The 20,358-nt window shown below is 43.7% G+C and overlaps 1 protein-coding gene across 1 annotated transcript in view; it reads left to right on the forward strand.

Moving 5' to 3' along the window:
- Window positions 1–229: 229 nt before the first annotated feature.
- SIRT5 (sirtuin 5) overlaps window positions 230–20,358 on the forward strand; it is a 30,178-nt gene continuing 10,049 nt past the window's right edge. Inside the window, exons 1-7 of the mRNA XM_049765274.1 lie at window positions 230–368; window positions 12,339–12,479; window positions 13,118–13,251; window positions 15,446–15,671; window positions 16,947–17,034; window positions 17,998–18,051; window positions 20,012–20,135. Coding sequence (XP_049621231.1) covers window positions 12,365–12,479; window positions 13,118–13,251; window positions 15,446–15,671; window positions 16,947–17,034; window positions 17,998–18,051; window positions 20,012–20,135 — 741 coding nt within the window. The 5' untranslated portion in view covers window positions 230–368; window positions 12,339–12,364. The remainder of the gene's footprint in view (window positions 369–12,338; window positions 12,480–13,117; window positions 13,252–15,445; window positions 15,672–16,946; window positions 17,035–17,997; window positions 18,052–20,011; window positions 20,136–20,358) is intronic.

The raw sequence follows: 20,358 nt of genomic DNA on the forward strand, positions 1-20,358 counted from the left end.
GCAGCCCGGAGTCGAGGGGCCGAGCGCTGCGCCCCAACCTGCTCGTCCAGTCTGCAACAGCTTTCAGCCGCCGCCGGTGCCGTTTCTCCAGGTGCGAGTCCCCGCGCTAGTCCCGGGTCGGCAGCACCTTTGTCCACAGCTGCCAGGACCCCAGCCCCGGTCCTGGGTCCCCCGCTGCACATGCGCTCTCGAAGGGCCGCGCGTCCGCCATGGGAAGCCCGGGCGGAAGCGGCTTCGACGGCCCGTACTGCGCATGCGCGGCTCCCTTCCCAGGGTCCTGGAAATTGGGCAGCGGACCCTGGTGTTTGCGGAGTTGCTGGAGGCTTTCCGGGCAGCAGCATTGGGAGGGAAGCTTCACTGGGGTGAAGGTGTGTGGAAAGTTCTGGAACCCTGACTGTGTGCATTGGGGGTGGCGTAGATGTTGGTGGTTTTAGGAGACCCAAGTGGTGGGAGAAGAACCCCAAAGGGGTCTGAAAGCCTGAGAAGTGGGTGATTCCCCGGATGTGGGTCCCAGGGTGGACTTTGTGCATTTGGATCTAGCTTAGCCAAGGGCAGGTAGCTGGTGACCTTGACCCCCAGCAGGTGGTGTCCTGGGGGGGAAGGGGAGTGGACTGAGTTTCAGGGTACTGAGGTTATGTAGTTCTTGAGGTTCAAGAGGGATTCACTAGCCCCTTGGAACTTGGTGAAGTGCTTTTAAGTACACTTAACTTATTTTCTTTTCTTTTGGGGTCTCAGCTGAGGGTATTCTGGGCTAATCTGGGTTTAGAGCTTTGCAAGGGGGTTCCCTCTGCCAGTGCTAGAAGGTTCATGATGTGCCTGGATAGAACCCTAATGTCTAATTCCTGGAGTTAGCTTTTCTTTTATTGTATCTTGCAGAGCTAGTTGGAGCCCCACCTCCCCTTTTACTTTTTTCACAAATGAAATACAGAGATTTATTTTCTGTCCTGATTTGTTAGGTGGCTTTTAAACCATGTTAAAATGAACTGGCATTCACCCAGAGTAATGCCAGTGTGGGACCTTCATTCTGATAGTTTCCTTCTTCTCCCTGAGGCTCTTCCTCACACCTCTCCTCCACCCCACCCAAACCCCAAGATAAAATCAAGGTAGAATGGGGCCAGAGAGATAGCACTAAGGTAAGGCGTTTGCCTTGCATGCAGAAGAACAGTGGTTTGAATCCCTTCGTCCCATATGGTCCCCTGAGCCTACCAGGAGAAATTTTTGAGCATAGAGCCAGGAGTAACCCCTGAATGCTACCTGGTGTGACCCCCCCCCCCAAAAAAAAAAAGCAAAAAAAAAAATCAAGGCAGATTAATCAGTGCATTTATTTAGGGCAGATTCAGCTCTTTGGGCCCTTGGATCAGATCTGAGTTTTAGGCCCTCTCTGACTTCCAGTTTTAGCCTCTCTGTTCCTTTTAAGTAGAAAGATAAACTCCTGGAAGGCAGCACCACGCCTGCCCCAGACCCCAGAAAGGCAGACAAAGGGTGGCATAGAGAATGCTGCTAAAAAAAATGGTTGGCGCTCACATCTTGAAATAGTGTTTCCGGTGAGCTTTTCCAGTCTTCGTTGGGAACAAATTTCAGGTAGTATTAGTCACAGACATGTAAACATTTATTCTTTTTCATCACTATTTTGTTTTCACCTTTGCTGAGAGACAGTGCAGCACATCTTGTAAATTAATAGAAAATTCAGCAAAGCAAGTCACACATTCGTTTTTTTTAAAGCATATGAAATATAAACTAATAATGAAGAGTGATTGAAGATAGCCCAGGAGATAAAAAATGGTTTGCTGATATATTACTTCAGAAAGACATAGAGAATAGATCCCACTGATAAAGAAATAGATGCTTGAAAAAGGTACATAGATTTAGGAAGAGTATTTATATATAATCTATATGTGTTCATATTTGTCATTTGACATGGTCTTATAAGAATGTCTCGTGCTTTCTAGTCGAAGCATCCAGAATCTAGTGATTTAGGGGCAGAGATGGCTTGCTGGGCTGAGTACAAAGCTTGCATGTGGGCATTCTGGTTTCTATCCTGAGCACTGGGTAGCAGACACACACCAACCCCAGCGCTGGGAGAAACAGCCCTGGGTGTGGCCCAAAGCAGAATTTTTAAAAATAGAAAGTAGAAGGTCCGGAGGGATAGCACAGCGGTGTTTTCCATGCAAGCAGCCGATCCAGGACCAAAGGTGGTTGGTTCGAATCCCGGTGTCCCATATGGTCCCCCGTGCCTGCCAGGAGCTATTTCTGAGCAGACAGCCAGGAGTAACCCCTGAGCACTGCCGGGTGTGGCCCAAAAACCAAAAAAAAAAAAAAAAAGAAACTAGAGATTTGGGTAATATTGGTACTTGAGTAAATAAACATTTTAAAGGTTTTAATTATGATGGACCTATTACTAGTTTAATGATGAAATTATAACTTTAAAATAATTTAAAACTCTTAAATTTCAATAGAAAATCTTGGATTAAAAATTACTCTTTTTTTTTTCCTTCGGACCAGAGTGATACACAGTGGGTAAGGCATTTGCTTTGCACTCGGCCAACACACGATGGAACTCGGTTAGAATCCCAGCATCCCATATGGTCCCCCAAGTCTGCCAGGAGCGACTTCTGAGTGCAGAGCATGGAGTAACCCCCTGAGCGCTGATTTTTCTCTTGACTTAACTCAAGGATCACTCCTAGTGGGGCTTGGAACCATCCTAGGTGCTGGGATTGAACCAGGGCTGACCATGTGCAAAGCAAGCATCCTACCTACTGTATTATTTCTCCTATTCCTACTAGGCAATATTCTATTTTATGTTTTATTTTTTGTTTTTTGAGCCACACCTGGCAGTGCTCAGGGGTCACTCCTGTCTCTGTGCTTAGAAATTACTCCTGGGGCCGGAGAGATAGTATGGAGGTAAGGCATTTGCCTTTCATGCAGAAGGTCATTGGTTCGAATCCTGGCGTCCCATATGGTCCCCTGAGCCTGCCAGGAGCGATTTCCTTACCTGCTGTACTATCACTGCAACCCCAGCTGCACAACATTCTTAAGCATTTAGCAACTCTTGTAATTAGAAATAGATTCCACATTCATTTTTGGAAATAGATGAAGATGTACCTTCATTCAGTGATCCAGCAAGGGCCTAGAGAGGTTCTTGTGCACTGAGTTGTATGATCTGTCATTAGAATGAACTACTGGGGCCAGAGAGATAGCATGGCGGTGTGCTTGTCTTGCATGCAGAAGTACGTTGGTTCGAATCCTGGCATCCCGGAGCCTGCCAGGAACGATTTCTGAGCGTAGAGCCAGGCAGAACCCCTGAGCACTGCCGGATGTGACCCCAAAAAACAAACAAACAAAAGAAATCTGTAGTGTGAACTACTTTGTTAGTGCTCTGTTGGATTTTAAAAGCTTAAGTTTTAGAAATTGACTTTAAATGGCTTTAAAATCCTGACTTCAATAGATTTAGGACAGTGTAGAACTAAAACTCAGTTAACAGCTTAACTATTTCACTCTGACTTATTAGAAACATTTTTTTTCTTTTTCTTTTTTGGTTTTTGGATCACACCTAACGGTCAGGGGTTACTCCTGGCTCTATGCTCAGAAATCGCTCCTGGCAGGCTTGGGAGACCATATGGAATGCCGGAATTCGAACCACCGACCTGCATGAAAGGCAAACGCCTTACCTCCATGCTATCTCTCCGGCCCCACATTTTTTCTTTTGGTTTATTACTTAGGTTTAATTTATTTCCTTTAGCTTATTCATTCATTATAATGAATTATTTTATGTTAACTGGCAGTATAAAAGACAGTACAGGTAGTAAAACACTTGCTTGCACATGGCTGCCTGGGCCAACCCTGGTTTGATACCTGGCATCAGCATCAGGTACAGTCCTCTTAGCCTGAGGTCACTCCTAAGCATAGAGCAAAGAATAAACCCTGAGCACTCTGGGCATGGCCCAAAAATCCCCCCAAAAGGATTTTTTTTTAAGTTACCAAAGCAAAGATTTAAATTTAAATTTCAGAGGGGCTAGGAAGATAGTATAGTGGGTAAGGTGCTTATCTTGCACTTTGCTGACCCGGTTTTGATCTCCAATATCCCGTATGATCCTCCGAGCACTGCCAGAAATTATTTTCGTGTACTTGTGCAGAGCTAGGAGTAGCCTCTGAGCATTGCTGGGCGTGGCCCTGAAATAAAACAAAACAAACCCAAATTTAAGTATTAGAAAACAACACTGGAAACAAATATCAGTGCTCAGGGATCTTTATAAACTACCCCAAGCCTCCCTCATGCAAAATATCTGCTCAGCTTATTGTGCTGTTCGCTGACCCCTAAAGATAACGAATTAAGCTCAAAACAATAAAGTGGCTTCATGTAATATAAGGGTCTGTTAATAGTTCAGGGTGTATTTTGAGTCACACTGGCAATGATTGAGGAATACTCACAGCTCTGTAGCATGTGGGTTATCTCTTGGTGGTGCTCAGGGAACCATGAAATGCTAGAGGTCCTAGGGTCTGCCACATACATGCAAGACAAGTAACCCTGTACTTAGTTAGGCCCTGAGATGTGCAAGTTTAATGATAACCTATGGCCATATCTTAATGCCTTAACTTGGAAAACTCTCTTAATTATTAAAACTGGGTGAAGGGAACATAGGGTTCATTGTTGTTTGTTTTTCAACTGTTTAAAGATTTGAAGCGTTCCATATTAAAAAAAAAAACACCACAATCTTTTTAGGACATTTCATCATGTTTTAGAACATTTCATCATATGATAGTTGCACAACTATGAAATCACTGAATAAAATAATTTAGGGGCCGGAGAGATAGCATGGAGGTAAGGCGTTTGCCTTGCATGCAGAAGGATAGTGGTTCGAATCCCGGCATCCCATATTGTCCCCCGAGCCTGCCAGGAGCGATTTCTGAGCGTAGAGCCAGGAGTAACCCCTGAGCACTGCTGGGTGTGACCTTCCCCCAAATTTAATATCTAGGGGCCAGAAAGATAGCACAGGGGTAGGGCATTTGCCTTGCACACAGCCAATCCAGAACAGACCGTGGTTCAAATCCCAGATGGTCCCCTGAGCCTGCCAGGAGTGATTTCTGAGTGCAGAGCCAGGAGAAATGCCTGAGTGCTACCAGGTGTGACCCAAAAATCAAAACAAAAAAATTTTTTTAAGAACTAGGGGCCAGAGAGAGAGTACAAAAGGCAAGGTGCTTCCATGGTTTCTTTGAGTTCCTTGAGCATCCTTAACATTTTCTCTTTGAAGTCCTTATTTGAGCGGTTATAGAGATGGCTGATACTAATTGGGTCTTCAGAACTACCATCTTCATTCACTAAGCATGGTGGAATTCTGTGTTGCTTTTCCATTGTGGCCTTGGCAGTGTGGTGGTGTTTTTTGTGTTGTGGCTCATTGACTAGAAGAAATGTATGGCCATGTTCTTGGGACACACCAACCTGGGGTGAAATGGCTCTTCTGAGTCACAAAGAGAACCCCACTGTCAGTCTGTCTGTCTGCCTCAGTTTCTTGGGGTTGTGTGACTGGGCAGAGCCCAGTTGGAGTGGCTGAAGACTCCTTCCCTTGCCTTTTGTTTAGGCCAGGGGTCTCAAACTCAATTTACCTGCGAGCTGCAGGAGGCAAAGTTAAGTGATCCTTAAGTGCAAAGTCAGTAGTAAGCCTTGAACATTGGGGGGTGTGACCCAAACAACTAAAACAAAACAAAACAAAAAAAGATTCCTCTAGGGCAGGGCCACAAAACGTTGTACGGAGGGCCAAGACCCCTAGTTTAGGCCATACTGACCTGGGGTGAAAATGGCTCTTCTGAGTCACAAAGCAGATTTTGCTGCTGGTCTGTCTTTCTGTCTCAGTGTCTTAAAACTGTACCACTGATTCTTATTTTAAAGGGAAGTTTATTGAAATACAACTTACACACTGTAAAATCTATAGTTTTTATTATGTTGTTTTCTGAGTTTTGGAAAGCTACCATTAAATAAAAGCAAAAAGTTTCCCATTGGGGGCCCGGAGAGATAGCACAGCGGCGTTTGCCTTGCAAGCAGCCAATTCAGGATCTAAGGTGGTTGGTTCGAATCCCGGTGTCCCATATGGTTCCCCATGCCTGCCAGGAGCTATTTCTGAGCAGACAGCCAGGAGTAACCCCTGAGCACCACCGGGTGTGGCCCAAAAACCAAAAACAAAAACAGAAAAAGTTTCCCATTGCTTAAAAAGATTCCATAGTACATAAGATAAGGCCTTCCAGACCCCTGAGCTAGACAAAAGTGATCCCTGAGTGCAGAGTCAGGAGTGACTCCTGAGTACAGCTGGGTGTAGCCAAAAAAAAAAACCAGTCCCTGCCCCTCTTAGTTTTTCACTGGTTGCCAAGAAACCATAGATGTAATCTCTGTGCATAGAGTGTTACCGCCTCTTCTATATATCACATAGGTTGGTCAAAAGCAACCTATATGTTGTGTGGGCTCTTTCTGTGTTTGAGCTCTTTCATTTAGCATCATGTGTGGTGGTGTTTTTCATTTAAGAAAGTAATTTTGGGGCTGGAGAGATAGCACAGCGGCGTTTGCCTTGCAAGCAGCTGACCCAGAACCTAAGGTGGTTGGTTCGAATCCCAGTGTCCCATGTGGTCCCCCGTGCTCGCCAGGAGCTATTTCTGAGCAGACAGCCAGGAGTAACCCCTGAGCACCGCCGGGTGTGGCCCAAAAACCAAAAAAAAAAAAAAAAAAGGAAAGTAATTTTAGGGGCCAGAAAGATAGCACAGCAGTAAGGCATTTGCCTTGCATGTGGCCAACCCAGGATGGAGCCCGATTAAATTCCTGATATCCCAGATGGCCTCCCGAGCCTGCCAAGAGTGACATCTGAGCACAGAGCCAGGAGTGATCCTTGAGAGTTGCTGGGTGTGACCCAAACAAACAAACAAACAAAAAAAAAGTAATGTTATTTTGAAATAATTTTAGATTTCCAGGAATGTTGCAAAAATAGTACATAGAGTTTCCACTTACTATTTACCAACCTTACCTAAGTCAAGTACACTGATCTGAAGAAGGATGTTGACTTTGATATTGTATTATTAACTAATTTGCAAACTTGGTTTATGTTTTTCCTGTTTTGACACCAGTTTTTCTTTCCCAATCTTTATTAGCATTTTCTCATAATTTGCTTGAGCTCAGGTACTTTGAGGGAAAATGCCATCCAAGGGTCGTGATGTTCTTTAAATGACATGGTGTCCGGAGGTAGGTGAAGTTGCATGTCTTACTACTGGTGATGTTAACTTTGATCACTTGGTTCAGGACTTCACTGGTGGGTTTTGCCACCGTCAAGTTGCAGTTGCCTTCCAGCTTAAAAATTTATCCCTCTTGTTGCTTGACATTGCAAGAATGAGTCTCCATGGTGGTGTTATGTTCCCAGCTTCTTGTCTGATTGTGTTGTAGAGTAAACTACGAAACCTAAAATTTTAGTAGCCAATAGCAAAAGTTTAACAGAAGCAAAGAAAAGCACCTGAATACGAGAGGTATCAGAACAGTTATTCTGGGACTGGAGTGATACAGAATGGTGGCAGGACTCTTGCCTTGTATATGGCTGACCTGGGTTTGATCCCTGGCACCCAGCAGAATCCCCTGGATCCCACCACTAGTGATCTCTACACACAGAACCAGGAGGAAGCCCTGAGAATCACTGGGTGTGCCTCCCCTAAAAATTGTTGTGCCTTTTAGCACTTTGGAGAGTTACATAGGAATGGAGCATCTGCTCTTAATACAGTTAAGCTGTGAAGATGGTTTCATTATAATGACTATTTTCTTCTTACCTATGTGCTAACATTAGGGCTAATATTATAAAAATATAAACCACCTGGTGTATAACAGCATCCTATCATGTCCCAATTCAGCCTAGGACATAATTCTCCCATTGGTTTTTGGGTAGGCCCAGAGAACCCAACCCATTCCTGTCTTTTCTGGAGGAGACCTTGAGAAACTGCAAGGTGGGCTAGAATTGAAAGTGGTGAAATTGAAGACAGAGTGTCTCCTGACAACTGGACAAAAGGAAACCCGAGAACTTCTCTTCCAATATTAGCTGTTCTTGTTGCCAAGTAGCACCTCATTGTATGGATGGAGCACACTTGTTGGCCTATCTATGAGTGTTGATTATTGACTTGCTTTTTAGTCTTGACCTGGCACTGTCTGGTAGGTTGATTTGCTCCTGTTGAACATAAAGAATTTCACACAACACTTAATGCTAGGCCAGCCCACCTTGTGACCAGAGAATCAGGACAAAACTTAAGACAACTCCAGAGTTCTGTCTGAATAAACAAGAACATTGTCAAAACCATAAAGGAAACAAAATATTCTCCTATCTTGTTTTCCCTACCAATCAGAGTTCGGGCCTTGCTTCACTCATTTACCTATCAAGTAAGTTTTATGAGACTGTTTACCCAGAGTGTCCTGTTTCCTGACAATTTGCCAATAGAGAGCAAAGTGCCTTTTCCTTGAGCCCTCCCAAGCCTAGAGTCTATACTAAATCCTTTCTTAACTCTGTTACTTGACTCCCCACAGTTATTCAGGAGATGAGATGAGAATTTTTCTTTTCAACTTTCTGGTCTTTACTAAAACATGGAAGTATGTATTTCGGAAGTTCTGGCTTCTGCTTTCTTCTCCGTACATGCTATTTAATACCCACCCCAATTCTGTTTTCCAATTTCTTGTAAATTCTTCCATTAAAAATAAACAACTTGGGGCTGTAGCCATAGCACAGCTGTAGGGCATTTGCCTTGCACTTAGTCAACACAGGACAGACCCCAGTTCAATTCCTGGCATCCCATATGGTCCCCCGAGCCTGCCAGGAGCGATTTCTGAGTGTAGTCAGGAGTAACCCCTAAGTATCTCTGGTTGGGCCCCCCCCCCACAAAGAAACGAGTGAGAGAAGTAGGATGCCTGTCTCAAATACAGGGGCGGGGGTGGGAAGTAGATAGGGGACATTGGTGATGGGAATGTTGCACTGGTGAAGGAGGGATGTTCTTTTTATGACTGAAACCCAATCATGTTTGAAACTGCAATTATGTTTGTAATCATGGTGCTTAAATAAAGATAATATTTAAAAATAAACAACTTGCGGAGCCAGAGCAATAGCTTAGCAGGTAGAGTGTTTGCTTGCACATGGCTGACCTGGACCGACCTTGGTTCTATCCCCAGCATCCCTGAGCCTGCCAGGAGTGATTTCTGAGCACAAAGACAGGAGTAACCCCTGAGCGCCTCAGGATGCGGTCCCAAAACAAACAAACAACTTGGGCAGGAGAGATGCTTTTCTTCTGCCAATCGAAGTTTAATTCCCAGAAAACCATAAAGTCCGCTTTATTCCTCAACAGGAATGATTCCTGAGCACTGTCAGATGTGATCTAGAAACAGATACCCTCCCCCACCAAAAAAAAAACCCCACCAATATACCAGTAAATACTGACTGGTATATTATGTCTCCTTTCCTTTCCTAAAAAATACTTTTGTACCTCACTCAGCATTCTATTTTGGAAATCTCTATCATGTTAGAAACAATGTCTTTTTTTTTTTTATTTTCCCCACATGAAACCTGAACGTTGGAAAGATTTATGGAAACAAAAGATCATCTGACCTGGCTTATTGTCCATCCTACAGATTTATTTTTAACCTCTTTGAATCTGCTCTACTGATACAAGGCCTCCTGCAGCCAGTGAGATGTTAGTTTATAAATAGAAAGTAACCAGCCAATCTCCTTTAATTAGGCTTTATTCATTGAAAGGCTTATTTTGCTCTTTTAACAACATTGTAGTAAAATACACATAACTAATTTTAAATGTGCAGTCCAGTAGTGTTAAATATTTTCTTTTGTTTTGGGGGGCACACCCCATAGTGTTCAAGGGCTTACTCCTGATTCTGCACTGAGTTCATTCTTAGTAGTCGCTCAGGGTTGAACCCACTTTTTGGCTATGCTCAAGGCAATGGGCTACCTGCTGTACTGTCACTGTGGCCTCAGAAGTATTAGGTATTTTCTTTTTTGTTTGTTTTTGTTTTTGGGTCACACCTGGCAGCACTCAGGGGTTACTCCTGGCTCTGTGCTCAGAAATGGCTCCTGGCAGGCTTGGGGGACCATATGGGATGCTGGGATTCGAATCACCATTCTTCTACATGCAAGGCAAATGCACTACCTCCATGCTATCTCTCTGGCCCCAGTATTAGGTATCTTTATGTTTTTGTATAACAAATTTCCAGAAGCCCTTTCCCTTACAGAAATGGAATTTTTTACCTTTTATTTTAAGTGCTACGTTTTGTTCTGTTTGGCCCCATCAAGTTATCCTCCCTTGCTACTCCTGGCTCAGTGCCCGTGGGGTACTCCTGATGGTTCTGGGAGTGCCATGCAATGCCAAGGGCCCCACCCAGGCCTCCTACATGCAAAATATGCACCCAGCCCACTGAGCTCTCTCTCCCTTCTACTGTATTATATTAGACTACCCTTATGTGTTTTGTATAGTTTGCAGTGCAATTTACCCTTTTATACAACAGTGTTCCACTGGTTTGGAGGGATATAATACTGTCGTTATCAAGATATAGCCCAATTTTATCCTTTATACCTCCACCCAACCCCTGACCATGCCTTTCCTATTTTAGAATATCATAGTTCAGATGAATGGCTAAAGAAACTGTGGTACTTATACACAATGGAATATTATACAGCTGTCGGGAGAGATGAAGTCATCAAATTTTCCTATACATGGAAACTATTATGCTGAGTGAAATAAGTCAGATGGGGAGACACACACAGAATTGTCTCACTCATCTGTGGGTTTTAAGAAAAACAAAAGACATTATTTTAATAATGCCCAGAGATGAGGGCTGGAAGGACTGGGTCACGATGTGAAGCTCACCACAAAGAGTGGTGAGTACAGTTAGAGAAATAACTACACTCACAACTATCATGACAATGGTAATGAGTGAGAGAAGTAGCATGCTTATCTCAAATACAGGCAGAGGATGGAGAAGGAGGGAGATGAGGGTATTGGTGGTAGGAACGTTGCACTGGTGATAGGGAGTGTTCTTTTTATAACTGAAACCCAACTGCAATCATGTATGTGATCAAGATGCTTAAATAAAGATATTAAAAAAACAGAATATCATAGTATTAGAATCATATATATTATTATTTTAATATATAGCACTCACAGTATATATTATGAAAGAGCCATTTTTGGTTAGTTTAGTCTCCTATTTTAAATTGGGTTCATGTTAAATCAGGCTTAGATGGTAAATACTCTGGAGATGCTATTGATACTGTTATTGTCTTTTGTTTTTTGGGTGGCACACCCCGTAGTACTCAGAGTTACTCCTGGCTCTGCACTCAGAAATTGCTCTGGGCAGGCTCGGGGACCATATGGGATGCCAGGGACCAAACCCCAGATTGGTTTTGGGTTGGCCACATGTTAGGCAAATGCCCTTCCGACTATGTTATAATTCTGGCCCTGTCATTTTTCTTTTCTTTTCTTTTCTTTTCTTTTCTTTTCTTTTCTTTCTTTCTTTCTTTCTTTCTTTCTTTCTTTCTTTCTTTCTTTCTTTCTTTCTTTCTTTCTTTCTTTCTTTCTTTCTTTCTTTCTTTCTTTCTTTCTTTCTTTCTTCTTTCTTTCTTTCTTTCTTTCTTTCTTTCTTTCTTTCTTTCTTTCTTTCTTTCTTTCTTTCTTTCTTTCTTTCTTTCTTTCTTTCTTTCTTTCCTTCCTTCCTTCCTTCCTTCCTTTCTCTCTCTCTCTTTCCCTCCCTTCCTTCCTTCCTTCCTTCCTTCCTTCCTTCCTTCCTTCCTTCCTTCCTTCCTTCCTTCCTTCCTTCCTTCCTTCCTTTCTCTCTCTCTTTCCCTTCCTTCCTTCCTTCCTTCCTTCCTTCCTTCCTTCCTTCCTTCCTTCCTTCCTTCCTTCCTTCCTTCCTTCCTTCCTTCCTTCCTTCCTTTCTTCCTTCCTTCCTTCCTTCCTCCCTCCCCTCCTTCCTCCCTCCCTCCCTCCCTCCCCCCCTCCCTCCCCTCCTCCCTCCCCTCCTCCCTCCCTCCCTCCCTCCCTCCCTCCCTCCCTCCCTCCCTCCCTACCTCCCTCCCTTCCTTCCTTCCTTCCTTCCTTCCTTCCTTCCTTCCTTCCTTCCTTCCTTCCTTCCTTCCTTCCTTCCTTCCTTCCTTCCTTCCTTCCTTTTGATTTTTGATGCCAGGCATCAAGCTTAGATAAAAACCTCTACCATGGAAATACCTCCCTGCCTTTTGTTCCTGAAGACATGTGTTCTAGGCATTCTTTCCATTTAAGGTTATAGTAAATATATATTTTCTGATGGTCTCTTTGTCATGCTCATGTCACCACAGGATTCAGAACAACATAAAAAAACCTGATGCGAGCCCTCCAGAAAGCCCCTAGCAAGCTGATTTTCCAGCTGTTCTCTAGTCTGACACCTCCTGCTTCTGCTAGATCCCAGATCTGCCTGTCAATGTCTCGTCCAAGTTCAAGTAGGTGCTGCTGACCCTGCCCTCTTCCTACAGTCCTTGCTAAGTGGGTGCTGGGAGGTTTGGGAGAGTGTGAGATTCTTGTCCCCTGATTGGAGACTGGAGATTTAGGAGAGTCTACCCCAAGTGAGCCATTTTGATGTTTCTCCCAGAATGGTCTCCATTCTTTGCACGTATGATGCTTGTCAGGGCAATGCTCAGTGTTCCTGGGGATCAAATCTCAGACCTCTGCACACCCACTTTGCACTCCAGCCTTTGCACCTTCCCCCTACATATATTGATTTTCAAGCCCTCATGTCCCTAAAGGGAAGCAGAAGCTGATGAAATTATACCATGGGATGAGATGGCAGTAATACTTTCAACTGTTCAGAAAGAATGCTGACCTGATCTCTCTGCCTGACAGAGGCCTTCAGGTTAATGTTATTTGGGCCCTGGAATTTATTTTATTGTTAAGTTTATTAAAAATAAATAAATGTATTCATCAATAAGTTTAATAGATTTAAATAGATTTAATTTATTATTAAATTCTAATTTAATTAGAATTTCACACAAGGTCAAGCTTGGATATAAAAACCAATCAACACAGGATATTCATGTCTCATTGGAGTTCTGGATTAATCATGGTTTTATTCTCTGTCTAGATATGGCTGATTTTCGGAAGCTTTTTGCCAAAGCAAAGCACATCGTCATCCTTTCAGGGGCTGGAGTTAGTGCGGAAAGCGGGGTTCCAACATTCCGAGGTGCCGGGGGTTACTGGCGAAAATGGCAAGCTCAGGTCAGTACTTTCTCCAGAACATCCAAAGACTCTTTCTGCTTGGAGCAGAGTCGTAACTCTGGGCCTTTGCAAATGCCTGATCCATCAATTGGGCCTCTAGAGTGAGGGTCCACCCTCCCCTCTCAGGCTGAAGTGACACCGAGTCAGTACCAAGACTTAGAGCTCAGTTTGTGAAAAAGCTCCTCTTTCTTTTTATGCCTTTTTTGTGGTTAATAAAAAAAAAATAAGATTATCATTAGTTTATGGTGCTGTGGAGTTTATAGGTGTCTCTTACCACCTTATACATATGTACAGACTTTCCCACACCCCTCACCAAAGTTCCAGACCCAACCCCCAACTCCCAAAATACACCCTGCCTTTCCTCCCAGAGATTGTCCAGGATAATTAGACAAGGCCCCACTTCCCTTTCTCTCTAGAAGTGAGTGGATTGCATTTCTTCCCAGTGGTCCTCAAACTATGGCCCGCGGGCCACATATTGTATTACATATTGTATTTGTATCTGTTTTGTTTCTTCATTGCAAAATAAGATACATGCAGTGTGCATAAGAATTCGTTCATTGGCACTATGGACAATGTCTTGGATCGGACGATAACTTGCCTGAAGCCTAGAGCTGGTCTTATGCCAGGAAACTTCAGGGGTAGGATCTCTTTGTATTTAGGCCAAGGTTATTCCTTTCCATGCCTCTCATATTTTGGTGGGCCTGTGCAAACAACAATTGCCACTCTAACACCGTTTATATTATGCTCCTTTGACTCTAATCCTTAAAACGCACCCAGTTAAAACTTGAGGTTAACGTAAACTAATATGCATGTACATGGAAATGTAAAAAATACTATGCCTCTAATGTTTAAGGAGTTACATAAGTTTTATGGCGTTAGATTGCCTTGTGTGCTGTTAAGAAATATTATAATGTGCTACAATCTGGGGACTTGAGGGACAAAGTAATTGCACATGGATTCTGTTTTATTTATCTTAACGTTCTTTGGCTGAAAGTTCAAAGTTAAGATATCAGCAAGGGGACTTCTTCTGAGAATTATGTTATGGGTGATTGTCCTTTCACTGTAACTTTACCTTGTCCTCTTTCTTTGCATCTTTTGTTCTCATAATTCAAAATAAAAAATTAAAAAAAAAAGAATTCGTTCATAAGTTTTGTTTTTACTATAGTCAAACCCTCCAACGGTCTGAGGGACAGTGAACTGGCCCCCTGTTTAAAGAGTTTGAGGACCCCTGCTTCAGGCAGTAATTTGACTCCTTCCAATAGCTGAAGTAGAAAACCCTGGTAAACACAGATCATTACTTCTACTTTTTCTATAGATATTAGATATATTTACAATTTCTGGGAACTTTCCATGTTAAAACCAAAATTGATTATGGAAGTGATTAAGAATGTCTATAAAGAACATTCTCTGAGGGCCTGCCCTTTTTTTTTTTTTAAATAGTTCTCCAAGCCTTATACATGTAAGGCATGCACTGAACCCCCAAGCCACATCTGGGGCCCCTCCCAAAGGTGCTAGGAGACCGTCAGTACTGGGAGCTCCATCTTACAGAGCACTGCTCCAGCAGCCCTCTGTGCCATCTCCATGGCCCTGAATCATTTGTTGGGTTAGATTTTTATTCATGTATGGTATTCATGAATCCATTTCAGTGCTGTCAAGTGTAAGATTTGTTGTGTTCGGAGAGAGACCTGCAAGTGGGCAGCCACTGTCTCAGCCATCACAGGGCATGTCCCAGCCCAGACACTGCCCTGTGGCCCTCAGTCCTTTGCAGTCTGCTGTCTTCTCTTCCCAGCCTAGAAATCACTATTTGATTTGGGCAGTGTCCCAGGGTTACTTCTAGCTCTGTTCTTTGGGGTACCTCTTGGTGATGCTCAGGGGAACATATGGGATGCTAGGCAGATGCCTTAACCCTGTGTGGGGATTGCATGGAGCAGCTCACTTTAATCCTGCCTTATACCTGCAGAGAGTGACAATAACCTTTCAGGGTCCCTTCTATGGTCCAGGATCAAGGCATGGTTAGTGTTGTGACTCTGCCCTGTGTCTGCTTCCATTTCATTCATGGGGAGTTTTTCTGCTGCTGTTGGAAATGGAAACCCTGGACAGCCTCATCATTGTGCTCATGGTAGAGAGCCCAGCCCTAGAATATTCTGGATCATGAGTATTCCCTGCTTAACCTGGGCCTCCTCTCTTTCACCAGGACCTGGCCACGCCACACGCCTTCGCCCGGAACCCATCCCTGGTGTGGGAGTTTTACCACTACCGGCGGGAGGTCATGCTGAGCAAGGCCCCGAACCCCGGGCACCTGGCCATTGCCCAGTGTGAGGCCCGGCTGCATGGGCAGGGCCGACGTGTGATGGTTATCACCCAGAACATCGACGAGCTGCATCGAAGGGCCGGCACCAAGAACCTTCTGGAAATTCATGGTGAGGACTCTGCAGTTTAGAGCAAGGGTTTTACCCTTTCCCACTGGGACAGGCTAACCCTGGATCCGGCATGGGGACAGGGACCTGGGCATCTCATCGTATGTGTGTGTGTGCATCTCATCATGGGGTGTGTGTGTGTGTGTGTGATGGAATAGCCCCAGATGCTAGAATCCCAGTTGAGAATCTTCCTTGGTGGCTAAAAATCTTTGATGTTTCAGATTTTCAAAGTATTTATGGGGTCCAAAACTATAGCACAACAGGTAAGGGGTTTGCCTTGCATGCAGTGCAGCCAACCCGGATTCAATCTTTGGCATTCCATATGGTCCCCCAAACTGACCATAGAACCAGGAATAACCCTGATCTGAACACCATTTTTCTGGAGTGCTGTAGCTGGGTCTTATGATTATTTACCCTGTTGATTGTATCACTTCTCCTGAGTATTACTTTTTTTTTTTTTTTTTTGGTTTTTGGGCCACACCTGGCGGTGCTCAGGGATTACTCCTGGCTGTCTGCTCAGAAATAGCTCCTGGCAGGCACGGGGGACCATATGGGACACCGGGATTCGAACCAATCACCTTTGGTCCTGGATCGGCTGCTTACAAGGCAAACGCCGCTGTGCTATCTCTCTGGGCCCCCCTGAGTATTACTTTAAGGGAATCTGAGCACTCCTTAGCTACGTAGTAGGATATCATTAAACATTTGTGTGTGGTTTTGTTTTGTTTTGCTTTGTTTTTAACCAGACCTAGTAGAAATTAGAACTTCTTCTAGCTTTGTACTTAGGGGTGGTTAGGGAACCAGGTGTTACCAGGAATCAAACCTGGGCCTACCTCATGCAAAGCATAAACGATTTCTTTGTTCCCTGTAGTAAATTGTTTTAGTTGTTCTCTCCTCCATATTATATACCTGGGAGTAAATGTTAAAAAAAAAAAAAAGTGGGCCCGGAGAGATAGCACAGAGGTAAGGGTTTTTGCCTTGCATGCAGCCGATCCAGGATGGACGGTGGGATGGCATCCCATATGGTCCCCCGAGCCTACCAGGAGCGACTTCTGAGCATAGAGCCAGGAGTAACCCCTGAGCGATGCCGGGTGTGACCTAAAAACCAAAACCAAAAACAAACAAACAATAAAAAAAGTACAGCATGCCTCTATGCTTGCCAGGATTCCAAATTCTGCAAAATTAAACATATAAAACCTAAATGATTTTGTGCCCTTTAGACATGAAAATGTTTGCACTTGGTTTCTCTAAATTTGGGTCTTTTTTTAACTTGTGTTTCAGGTAGTTTATTTAAAACTCGATGTACCTCTTGCGGAGTCGTGGCTGACAATTATAAGAGTCCCATTTGTCCGGCTTTAGCAGGAAAAGGGTATGCTCAGAATAAGGGTATGCTTGTTTTCTCTAAGTTAAACATTGATGCAAGAAAATGGCTCATTAACTGAGATCCACATGGACCTTCGTGACAAATAAGACTAGCTACATGCAAGGGTAGAATCAAAGAAATATTTTGCTCACAATTTACATATTAAGTGAAAACAACAGAATCTTAACTCTATACAATATGGCTTTATTTGTATTTATATTGTCCTTATTTGTATTTAAACACACACGTGTTAATGTATCTGTAGGTAGATAAAAAAAACAGAAGGTAATTAAATATTGACATGATTATTAGATATAGATGTACTATGGATAATTTTGACTCCTTTCTTTCTTTCTGAATTCCCCAACCTTTCTCTGATGAACCTGTACCATTATTATAAATAGGGGTGAGATTTAAGAGTAAACTTAGCATACTGAGAAGAATTCTCCATGGCTGTGTTAGAACTGTATAGGTTATGTAAGTAATAGAGTCATCTGAGGTCCTTGCAGAAGCTTCCAGTTATGATACTGTAGATCACGACAACCCCTTTAGCACAGAGGGGCTTCACATTCTCCATACAGCCCCCTCCTGAGGTAACACTACTGGCAGTGAATCATTGTCCATCTTCTGTGCTAATCAGCAGGTGTTGATTTGGCCATCCACACCACAGACTGCCAAGTGAACCCACTAACTCAGTGGTCCTCAAACTATGGCCCGAAGGCCACATATTGTATTTGTATCTGTTTTGTTTCTTCATTGCAAAATAAGATATATGCAGTGTGCATAAGAATTCGTTCATAAGTTTTGTTTTTATTATAGTCAGACCCTCCAATGGTCTGAGGGACAGTGAACTGGCCCCCTGTTTAAAAAGTTTGAGGACCCCTGTGACTAACTCAATGCCTCACCTTAGTTCTCTGTTCGCAGACAACCCCAGTGACAGTCTTTCTTTTTCTCATATTTTCACATCAGGGCTCCAGATCCTGAAGCCCAGGATGCCAGAATCCCAGTTGAGAATCTTCCTCGGTGGGTAAAAATATAAAAACCTTTGATATTCTGGTATTTAAAAGTATTTATGGTCCAGAGAGATAGCACAGCAGGTAGGCTGTTTGCCTTGTATGCAGCCAACCTGGGTTCAATCCCTGGCATCCTATATGGTCTCCCGAGCCTACCAGGAATGATTTCTGTTCATCAAGCCAGTAATAATCCTTGCATGCCCCTGATTGTGGCCCCCAAACAAAAATAAACCAACCCCCAGTATTTATTTATTAGTTATTAAAATGTGCCCAGTACCATGCATCTCAAATGTACACAGGACCTGCCAGACTCAGAGTCAAAGGACCAAGAGTGAACCCCACCAGGATTGAGAGGCCTGAGTGTTTCTCCATCCTTTTGCTTCTGTGCTTCAGCAGAAGAAGCTGAGATTGGGGAATTTTCTAGCTGTTGTGCTCCAGCGACTATACCAGTGTGTCTGAGGAATAGGGGGACTGGTGCCCTGTGGAACTGGGCCAGAAACATTAGCAACCTTCTTCTTCATCTTTCTCCTTAAGGCTGTTAATCCAGGCTATGGAAGCCATGATAAGAGTAACAAGCATGAAGGGAATTTTACTTCTAGAATTAGTTTCTTTTTCAGTCATGTATACCCAGCTTGGGGTTGCTCCTGGTGGTGTTTGGGGAAACGATGCAGTGCCAAAGGCTCCCACACGCATGTAGGAGTATGTATCGTAGTCCGCGGAGCCATGTCAGCAACCCAAATGAGATTTTCACATATTTAAAGCAAAAGTCTAGGAAGATTTTTATGCGTATTTTTTCAAGCCAGATAATAATATGCTTTGGCACTGCCAACAATTTCATAGTGTATTAATTCCATGTGATTTGGGTAATAAGCATTACTTGAATATAAGCTGTCTGGTACTCAGACCAATATGGAAATATAGCTAATATTTGCTTCAGGCAGGACTTCTCAGAGAAGTTAATATGCTAAAATTTCACTGGATGCTCTAAAATGTACTCACAGTATTTAACATTCCAATGGACTATTTAGCTCCAGCATCTTTTTTTGTTTGATTGTTTGTTTTTGTTTTGGGGCCACACCCACTTGATGCTCAGGGGTTTCTCCTGGCTAAGTGCTCAGAAATTGCCCCTGGCTTGGGGGGACCATATGGGACGCCGGGGGATCGAACCGTGGTCCTTCCTTGGCTAGTGCTTGCAAGGCAGACACCTTACCTCTGCACCACTTCACCGGCCCCTCACAGCATCTTTTTTTTTTATTTACTAAGGATTCTTTTCTTTTTATTAGTTTGGTGTCATACCCAGCGATACGCAGGGCTTACTCCTGGCTCTTTGCTCAGGGATCACTCCCGGTGGGCTTAGGATATTTTAGGGATGCTGAAGATGGAACCCAGATTGGACACATGCAAGACAAGTGCCCAGCCATTGCTCTATTACTCCTGCCCGTACTAAGGGTTTTCTGAAGTTTTGATGTGCAAGAGCAGGAATCAGGGTGGGTTTTTTTTCCCTAGAAAGGAGATTAATATGATGAAGAAGATGTTTGGGAGATATTATTTCTAAAGGTTTGTAATAGATAACCCAGAAGCTGAGAGATTTGTAGTAGCAGCCCAGAGAAATCACTATAGACAGGGAAAGAGAGGTGAGTTAGAGAGGGGATGGCAGAGGTAAGGTCATGCACGAAATCAGGGACAAACCTGAGTCCAAGATTACTTCTTCCTGCTGTGGTACCTCAGCATGGTTCTGCTCCTCTGTGCGATAAGGTAACTGGGAAAGAGAAAACCCTTTAGAATGAGAAGGTTGAGTTGGTGAAAGTGCCTACTCCAGAAATCAACTGACATTCCTCAGTGGGTCAGAGGGACCCCAGGGGACTCTCAGCTTGGAGGGACTGAGGTCATGGCAGCCCCTGACTTTCCCCTAACCCATCTGGGCAGGCCAGATCAGCAGACTTGATGGGTAAAGGACCCCTTTCTTCCAGGTGTGAAGAGGCAGGCTGTGGGGGCTTGCTGCGGCCCCACGTGGTGTGGTTTGGTGAAAACCTGGATCCGGCCATTCTGGAGGAAGTGGACAGAGAACTGAACCTCTGTGACTTGTGTCTCGTGGTAGGTTTGTTTCTCAGGCTTTTCTGTAACTCAGACTGGAGAAAAGTTGCTCTTCCTTCCCTTCCTTCCCTCGTTCTTCGCTTAAGATGTATGTTCCATTGAAAGTCTAGGAAGTAATGAATTGATCTTAGAATATGAGACACTAACAGTCCTGTTTCATGCATCTCAAAGCCTCCTTTCTACCTTCTCAAAAGAAGAAATTAAAAGAACAGGAGGGGGTGTG

The sequence above is a fragment of the Suncus etruscus genome, chromosome 18 (assembly GCF_024139225.1).
Source record: "Suncus etruscus isolate mSunEtr1 chromosome 18, mSunEtr1.pri.cur, whole genome shotgun sequence".
In the NCBI taxonomy this organism is placed as follows: Eukaryota; Metazoa; Chordata; class Mammalia; order Eulipotyphla; family Soricidae; genus Suncus; species Suncus etruscus.